At 42.5% G+C, this 9,687-nt stretch overlaps 1 protein-coding gene across 1 annotated transcript; it reads right to left on the bottom strand.

Annotated features, from left to right (window-relative positions):
• Positions 1-969: 969 nt before the first annotated feature.
• Positions 970-2,645, bottom strand: GPR6 (G protein-coupled receptor 6). The gene has a single exon (XM_072332708.1). The coding sequence runs from the start codon at positions 2,332-2,334 to the stop codon at positions 1,348-1,350; it is 987 nt and encodes a 328-aa protein (XP_072188809.1). The 5' UTR covers positions 2,335-2,645; the 3' UTR covers positions 970-1,347.
• Positions 2,646-9,687: the final 7,042 nt, after the last annotated feature.

The raw sequence follows: 9,687 nt of genomic DNA, 5'->3' as shown, positions 1-9,687 counted from the left end.
CAAATTGAAATGAGAGTGAAAAGATATCACATAGCCATAATGGGAAATGTAACTATAAATAAATAAGAAATAATATCGCTTTTGAAATACGCTGCACATCTTGTTGCTTCAAGCAAATCTGTTGCCTGTGAATTTGAATTTGAACCTGAGTGAAGAAATGTTTTCCAAACTCTAAACAGTATTGACCTCTGATGGGCTCTTTGAAGCCGCTAGCTATGGGATTATCTGAAAACTGTGTACTGCTCTGAGACAGGGAGACAGCAAAGATGCACTTAAATGATTTTTTCTATAGTGCACAGTCTAAATAAATAAATAAATAAAAGGAGGGGGAGGGACATTCCTATTACCCACAGAACTGCAGATGATAAGGAAAGACAATTTACTATGGTGTTATACAGGCTTTTAGGAAAGGAGACTTTTTTTCTTTTTTCTCCTTTTTTTTTTTTACCCTGGAATGTTAGACTGTAAAAAGAGCACAGCTTTGAGTTTGATTTCCCCCCGTAGTTTAATAACTTTTGAATAAGACCTTGTCATAAATGGCTAGCTTATAAATTGAAAAAGAAAGCTACAGGAAGCCTGGAGAATAATTGTGATTAGTAGCCTACTTACCTGAGTCCTTTGTTACTTTTTCAGTAGAGAGTAAAAGTGAGCTTGTTCTCTTCTTTTCTCCCTCTTTACCAGAGAGAAGAAGAGAGCAAACAAACACGCAAGCAGAAAGGTTCCTTTCTTGTTACAATATTTCATCTCCATAGTAAATGATGATGTCTTTAAGTGGAACTACATTGTAAATTTTCAAAAGTAAACAAAGGAACTTTGCTTACCTGGAAAATTTTCCATCTCGCTTATATCTAAAATCATATGAACACACTTTTAATTTTTATTATTTTTTTTAATCTTAAACGTTTTTATTTGTGTACAAAATGTTATAATTTATCAATATTATGCAGCAAGGTATTGCACACGTTCACACATACATTCCCTCCCCCCAGCACATACATAGGTACAAATATAACACAAAAACCAACTTTCTTTCTCTCTGCCCTTCAGAAAGGCAACACTGTTTTGGCAGATCAGCAGCTAGAAATAAGGTGCTATAATTAAGCAGTATCAGAACATCTTCACTTTACAAATGTGATGTGCAAATTTATGTACAACCACATTTTTTTTTTTCACAGAACTGAAAAGTTTATACCCTGAACACTTTCAAAGATACAAACATGTATAAAGTGCTAATATTTAAGCATGTTTTCAATGACTTCACAACAGAGTTTGAAGTTTATAACAGGCACTGTAATAATTCACTAAGTGGATTGTCACTTGGTGCAGTACTACAAAAAGAAAAGTCACTCAGACATCGCTAGGGGACCGGGAGCGAAAGGACACTTTAGACTGAAAGCAGCCACAGAAGAGAACCCACATGGACCTCTGAATTTCTTGGTTTCTGTAGGCATAAATAATAGGATTGATCATAGAGTTGTAGGTAGCAGGTAGAAGTGTGGCGTAAGTGTACACAGAAGGGTAGTCGGGATCCCCAACCACACAGTAGATGGCAAAAGGTAGCCAGCTTGCTCCAAAAGTCCCGAGAATTATAGCAAGAGTAGACACTCCCTTTTTGGTAGCAACATAGTGTGATGCAGTCAGAAAATGTTGCTGGAGAGCTATCTGATGGGCATGTCTGCAAACTATTTTACAGATTTCAATGTAGAGATGGAGCATGATGATAAAAATGAGAAAGAAAGAGGCAGACAGCAGAGTCACATTGCTCTTGGTCAAGGGTCTGACAACGCTGCATGCAGCGCGGTCATGGAGGCAGTTCCAGCCCAGGACTGGTAGCAGCCCCAAGCAGAGGGAGACCCCCCAGGTGCACACCAGCATAGTGTGGATGCACAGCACCGTCCTCTCTGAGTAGTAGGTGAGAGCATTGTAGAGGGAGAGGTAACGGTCGACCGTGATGGCTAGCAGGCTACTCACAGAGGCGGCAAAGGAGGCAACGAGGAATCCCACGGTGAGGAGGCTGACCGTCTCAGAACGGATCACATACTGAAAAACAAAGTTGAGGATGAGACCGAGCCCGGCCAGCAGGTCGGCAGTGGCCAGGCTTCCGATGAGCACAAACATGGGGGTACGCAGGGTGGGCGAGTAGCAGATGATGGCCACCACGATGGCGTTCTCGCAGGCGATGGCGGTGCCAGACACACACAGCATCACGTCCCAGGGGTTGATGGCGGTGGGCGCGGGGGGTCGCGACGCCAGCTCCAGCGAGGCGTTGCCGGCGCGGGCGGGCAGCCAGGGGACCGCGGCCGAGCTCTCGTTCAGGGCCGTCGTTGGCTCCATCGCCGCCGGGGCCGCCGGTGCAGGGCAGTAGCTGTGAGCGGAGGCGCGGCGGGGCGCGGGGCGCGCATGCCGGGCGGGGCCGCCGCCCTGTCCGTGGTGCCGATCACCTCTGTCCGTGGTGCTGAAGCGTTCTGTCCGCGGTGCTGAACGCCGCAGCCCGCGGTGCCGGGCAGCTCCGCCCGTGAGCTGCTGCGCCGCCCGAAGTTTCCCCGCCGTCCCGGCCACCGCCGATCCCCGCGCTCCCGCTCGATGCGGCTTCGGCGGCGGCTTTGGCGGGAGCGGGCGGCCGACGGGGCGGGCCGGGCAGAGCGGGGCTGACGTAAATGACGGCCCGCCGCCGGGGGCAGGGCGCTCGCCACCGGCCCGCCGCCGGCTCCTGAAGGGGCGGGGGAAACCGCTGCCGGGGGCGGGGGAGACTCGGCGGGAGGCGGGGCGGGGTGCGCGGGACCGCCGTCGGGGGTGGCGGGCCCTAAACGGGGAAGGCAGCGGGTCGGATCCGCGCGGTACCGCCGTGGAATGTATGTGGGGAAGAGGCGGTGAGGGCTTCAGCGTGCAGCCCTGGGTCAGAGGTTCTTCACCGTCCCAGTGAAAAAGAGACGCGTTTAATCACAGCTCCCCTCCGGCTCTGCCCTCTCATGAATGTACAGATGCTGTTGAGCAACCCCTTCCTTAGGCAGCAGTGACGTCGTCCCGGTGTTCCCTCGCGTTTGCCTTGCACCCCGTTTTTCGCAGCTCTTGTGTATGAGTGCTCTCAGCCCCGCACTCTAAAAGGTTCTGCACAGAGGTGGACTGGGGCTCTGGGAGCACAGGAATGAACGCTTGCTGTTGCGGCTTGCTTGTTGAGGAAGTACAGTGCTCCTCCTCTCTTTCATTTCCCTCTACTTCTTTGTCAGGACGGTTCCTACTTCTTTGTCAGGACGGTTCTCTGCTTTGAAAACTAGCTGCAGTGTGTTCACAGGAAGAATACAGTGAGTTTTACTTCTCTGCAGCACTTGACTGGCTCCAAACCTGGCTGTGAACTTTGTGTGCTGCTGAACATAAATGTTTAAGAATAGTACTCTAAATTGCTGCACACAAGCACCTCTACCCCGGAGTTAGCAGTCTGTTTACTGGCACAAGCACCTGTACTGCTTTCCAAGGTACCTTATCTGAAGTATCTCGATAGACGAAACCAGGAGTAACTATTCCATGCCATGCACTACCACAGCCAATAGCAAACACCCACAGTGGACAGCTCACGTCTGTGACATAATGACTTTTTTTGTTATTAAAGGAACAAGCCAAAAGGTACCCAGGTCTAGAAGAACATGTTCTATACCTATTAGCCAGAAGAATGTGGAAATACAATTACATCTTGGTTATTGGAACACCATGCAAACCATTTAGACACGATTCTGAAAAATTCATTAGGAGAAGATGTGCTTACGGTCTTTGACAGTCCAAACAGACGAGGCACACAGGCCTTGCCACATTAAAGGCAAACACTTTTCAAGGGAATTAGAATGTCAGTTTCCATTACATCCAATACTGATCTGCATTCTGATGGATAAATACTATTATCCAGACAACCTGTGGACACTTTGTATTTCCGCAGACACACCAAGGCATTGCTTCCAAGGATTTCTCAAACACAGAGTCTCAGATAATTTAGTTTAGAAGGGTCTGGTCTGTGCTATCTTTCATTTGGTCAAGTCCGAATATCTTTGAGGAAAATTGGGCAGCCTCTCCAGGCAACCTGTTCCAGGGCTTCACCCTCATTATAAATACTATTTCTCCTTTTGTGTAATTGGAATTTCCTTTAATATAACGTGTGCAAACAGCCCTTCCTCCTGCATAGATGTCCCACACATTCTACCATGCCTAAGCAAGTGTTACAATATCATTTATAACTGCAGCAATCTGGCTGCCAAAAGGTTTAATACAGATTTACACATCTACATGGCTAAAGCACTTAACCATATACACCCACTATAGTACAGAAAATACGGTGTTACCTTATTCCTTTTGCCTTATAGAGGACAAGATCAACATCAGCTTGGATTGAAACTAAGACTGAGAACACTGGACGCTACAGAGCAGAGTGACAGGAAGCAAAGTAACATCTGAGGCAGAGTACAAATTTGGAATTGCTCAGAGGAAATCCTTCAGTCTAGTCCCCAAGCAGAAATGGCTTATTGATGAATTAAAATGACTACAACAGAATAAATTCCTCCAAACAAATTTCAATGTGGATTTTAAAACATACCATTCAAACTTAGAAAATAAATAGGTTTGCAAATATGAAACAGGCAAGTTCCAAGACAAAACAGCAAAATCTGTAGCATTTTGTGGCATTTATAAAATGAAGAGAGAAACACACAATTCATCTACTTTTCAGTAATGAAATGTGGTGTGAACTTCTTGGTTGTAGGTGATTCGTTAGACCTTTGAACAAACTATTACTTCTGGGAAACAGATGTGTGACAGATACTTTCTGCAGTAGACCATATGTTATAAAAGTGTGAAAGTACAAAGGAGGTCTATGAAGATGGGGAAGGGTCTGGAAAGTAGAATGTGTGAAGAGAGGCTGAGGTCTCTTGGTTTGTTTGGCTCAGAGAAGAGGAGGCTGAGGATATTCTGAGTTCATCAGACTCTTTAGCTCCATGTATCTCTCTGGATTTTAACCTTTTCAAGAGGAGGATATTTATACAGCCTATGTCATGTTCTTATGCACTGTGCTTTGTGAGCACCGCTCTGTGTCTTTCCCAGCCAAGTTCTTCACTGTGCCTTGTGTCATTTGGGATGAATGTCGACCAACTCCTACTTTAATAAATGGTTATATTTCTCCAGGAACTATGTTTCCAGACCCATTGCCAAATATCTTTTATCTTTCTAGTGTAGCTTCTTCCATCAGTCATTCCAAGATCACTCATCAAAAGGTGAGCCTCTGCTGTAGTCTTAATTTTAATTGTTTGTAGTAAGAAGGGGATTCAAAAAGTAGGTGAAGCTGTCATAACATATCCAGGTTTTGATCCAAGTGCATTTCATTACTGAAAACTTAATAATATGAAGTTGCAGTGGACAGTCATTCAGAATAACTGCCTATAGACTAAGTACAGAAACAAAATACTTCCTTACTCCTTAAGGCTATCCCATAGACAAAAGAAGGGTGAGTACATGTGGGGTATAGATGAGGTTCTCTGCCCAGTTTTCCTGCAGTTGCATTCATTTAATATGTCAGCATCAAGAGAAGTGGAGAGAGAAGCTATGTTTTGACAGTCCCCAGCTATACAGAACGTAGATTTATCTTAGAAATTTTCTGAAAATTTAACAGAATTAAAAAGTTGCTGAAATAAATGGCCTAAAAATCTTTGCTTGAATTCTTCCATCTGTTCTTAAAGCTGAGCAATATTGCAGTGTAATTTCAATATGTGATTACTTAATTTCAGTTAACTATGGATTATTTTGATAGCTGATATTCTTTTAATGATTAATAAGTAGGCTGACCAAATGTTAAGTATTACTAAATGTGCTTTACATAGCATGAGTTGGAACAAAAAAAGCCCTTCAAAAATTTATCTTTCCAATAACATGCTGAAAATATTTAGGAGTCATTTTTCCACTGGCAACATAAAGAAACCTTAAAATAAAAGAGGGAAGAAGGAAAGAGAGAGCAGGGAATAACACAGATGGCAAACTAAGCAGTGCTGACATTTTAGAGCTTTCTATACAGCTGGTGTGAAAAGATGTTTTAAACACTTAGGAACGCATTAAGGCACATCTACAAGTTTATCAGTTTCCCAACTTGGCAAACTCAGCCATATCACCTGGTACTCCTGATGATCTCATTAACATTACTCCTATCTGACTGGTCAGATTTAGGCAGACATCCACCTGCAAACACTTTGCAATTCAAAAGCTACTGACAAAATAAGCTGCAGAGAGATTCAGGTGACTTGTATAATTTAAATTTGATCCTGCATAATTCTCTTTCTTTTTCTCTTCCACAGATTATGTTTCTCATGTGGTTTTGACTGTGCTTCTTGCTGAGAATGCACTGTACCATCAGTCCTTTTAGACCAGACTTCAGCTGTTTGTCTTCTTTGGCCTTTACCCAGGTAAGGTCTAGGAAAGTCAGTCTGCTAGCATGCCTGTAGAACTGTTCTGCTTTTGTGGTGGTGCTGTACATGAGCATAGAAACACAACTGTATGGGAAACTGGTAATCACAGCCTGAACCTCTGATTAATCAGCTGAGGCAAGTGTCGGGTCAGCTGTGGGATCACAGGTGAGGGTAATTCAGCTGTGCTCCCAGAAGGGGTGGAGCTTGACTCCACCTCTTCTAAACTTTATTTAAGGGCTGACCACCATTAAGGCAGTGTCTCTTTGAGATCACTCTTCTGTGGAGATTGCCTCAGTGTTTTTCTGCCAGACTGAAGGTTTCTATACTGGTGAGTTTTTCCTATATATAACCTTTTAGTTATTTATCACGATCCTTCTTGTGTTATTGCCATCTTCGTATTATTTTCACCTTACGTGCAACTTTTACTAACACATGCTAGGGATGAAAGTCTTATGCTGGCTGGAAGGTTGTGTCTCAATAAAGTTTACAGGACCCATGAACATTCAAGAGAGTTTTGTACTGAAAAGGTACCACAGAAAATGTAGGATCTGATTGTGGTAGGAAGATGGATATGAAACTGCAGAAGGAAGAAAGACTGCATTGGCAGTGGTGAGACCCGATGGTGAAGTATAGAAAAAGCATCCTGCTTTCCAGCGGGAATAGTGTTCAGGGTGCTTGGTTTGGTAAATAGGCATCATGGGCACAGATCCATGCAGCACAGCCAAATATATTATATGGCAAATTAGACATTGCCTAAAGATATTAATGACTCATATTTAAGCCAACAGTACCTATGATTCTTATGATGTTTCATCCTCTGTCTATTATGAGTGTTCTAAATGTGATAAAGGTTTGTATTTCTTTAATGAGATCTAGTTTCATTTTTTCTTGACATGCCTGCTTGACAACACTTAGCAAAGACATTTCTTCCAAGAGAATGAATTAAAGTAACTTCAAAACAAGTCCGCGATTGCTCAGCAGCTTGGGTTCCTGCCAGCAAGAAACAAACTGATGATTCTTCACTTGAAGTAGTAAATGGAATTGTAAATTCTCAGAAAATGTTGATTTAGTGTGTTATTCTTTTACTTATATAAACATTTTTTTTTTTCCCAGTGGTATCAGTTTTAATATAGAAGCAATTTAGATGTGAAAGTGGTAGGGTTGGAGTCATGGTGTTACAGGGCGGAGCTGAGGGATGTGGGCAACTGCATTTCTCAAGGCAGAAGGAACAGCTGTGAAAAATCCACAGGTAAAGCAATGCTCAGGTTCTGGCATGCAGCAAAATCCTTTGCCTTCCTATCACCATCGCCTTTTAAGTGAGAGTGCTCTCAGCTTGGCTCAATAAACACAGCGACAGAACTCCATATCCATTTTGCCTTATATGCAGCAGTATCCTTGTCTCATCTGAAAACAACCCACCCTCCTAGTGATATTGATCATAAATTAGTGCTTGTCTAAGAAGGATGATTGCTATTAAGCAATTCCTGTATTCCAGTAAAGGAGCCTAATTCCTGTGATGATCACTAGAATGACATTTACCCATATTCTATTAGAGGTCAGTTTTCACTGGTTTATCCAAAAGTCTCTAAATAGGTTGGGAAAACATATTTGAAACACCATGCTGGAATATAGAGAGCTTGAAAATGAAAGTATGTTTTGTGTAATTAACAAAAATGACAGCTTGGAGATCAGAAAGCAGCAAAGTTTTCTGAAGCAGCAGTGAAGATGTACAATGCAAGGTGAATGTCATTGCTCTATGAGCTGTTCATGTATGTGATAATTGGTAGCATCTAGTTTTTATCTAATCAAGGAAGTGTGAATATGTGCCATAGAAATTACAAATCAATTGCTTCCTGCTATTGTCACAAAGATAGCAGCATGGCAGGAGGCAGCTGAGCTGCTTCTCTGGTACAACTTCTTGGGAACCGAACCTCTGCAAAAGTGGCAGAGTCTCCATGGCACTGTTCCCATTGCCAAGATCCCTGCAGCAACCAGGCAAAAATACAGCAAGCTTCACTCTCATCCAGTGTCAAAAAATGACTCTGAGTATCTAAAAATAACAGGTCTTTTTTCTTTTTTTTTTTTTTTTTTTTTTTTTTTAATCCAGAAAGTGCTATATTCAGCAAGAGATAATTTGATGGTAAATTACATTGTGACAAAGAAGAGTTAATCACTGACCTAAAAATTAGCTGTTGCCTAGGTATCCCTGGTCAGGCTCTGTTGACATTTATGTTGTGCAAACAGAATGCAATACCAACCAGGCAGATATATATTTAGGGCTGGCCATTTTATGGTCAGTTTTCTAAAGGCTAAGGTAGTGACTGGGAATATAAACTTAATGGTGAAAATGCTGATGCCACCTGGATATAATTCAAATTCACTTTGTGGTTGCCCTTGAGGATTCAGCTCTACAGACATTGTAAAAAAAAACCAAAATTCAAAAAAACAAACCCAAACCACGCACAATACATTTTTTGCTAGGGAGAAGCATCTTGGTTAAAGGAAGATTCCATAAATCTATGGTCAGATAGGATGGAATCCTGTGCAGCCAGTACTGGTGGCTGGTGGCCTTGTCCGTGGCTGGGGACAGGAGGGGTTGAACCAAATGATCTTTAAGGTTTCCTCCAACCTAAGCCATTCAATGATTCTATGAAGATGAAAAGTTAGCTCTCTCCTCTGAGTGTGACATGCTGAAAACCTGCCTGTTGTAGTATGGTTTCTCAGAAGGTAAATCACATTACAGAAAACATTCAGTTTTCTGTTTTTTATGAAAGGTGATGAGATTGATAAGAATCCCTGTGTAGAAAAACACATTTCTCCAAAGCATTTGACTTTAAACTGCATGACATGATGTTCAAATATTTGTGTAATATGGTGTTAACTGGGCAAGCAGTGGAGGGCTGATAAACAGACTTGCTGTCAGATGGCAACAAGGAGTGCAGGGGTAAGGAGGGGAGAGTCAATGGCTTTTGCTGGCATTGATGTCTCCTAATAATAATTATTATTTTTTTTAATTATTATTTGAGTCATGTAATATCAGCAAGCCAGAAAAATAAGCAATAAAAACCAAACAATGAACCCACAACTGGTAAAGTTCAGAGGCAGCATGAATATTGGTAGTTTGTTTTTCTGCTCATTACAGATTTACTATTCTAGAAGGAGTGGGATCATCTGATGGAAAGATTACAAGCTGATAAAATGAATTTCAATTACAATTAAAGGCCAAGTGAGCCATTTGAGAGCAAGCTGAAGA

This window comes from Excalfactoria chinensis, chromosome 3 (assembly GCF_039878825.1).
Source record: "Excalfactoria chinensis isolate bCotChi1 chromosome 3, bCotChi1.hap2, whole genome shotgun sequence".
Taxonomy (NCBI): domain Eukaryota; kingdom Metazoa; phylum Chordata; class Aves; order Galliformes; family Phasianidae; genus Excalfactoria; species Excalfactoria chinensis.
Note: the sequence above shows the minus strand (reverse complement) of the source record. Positions and strands in the feature narration are given on the sequence as shown.

What these genes read in the sequence shown, in the direction of transcription:
- GPR6 (XM_072332708.1), bottom strand. Translation starts at nt 2,334, where the DNA reads ATGGAGCCAACGACGGCCCTGAACGAGAGCTCGGCCGCGGTCCCCTGG.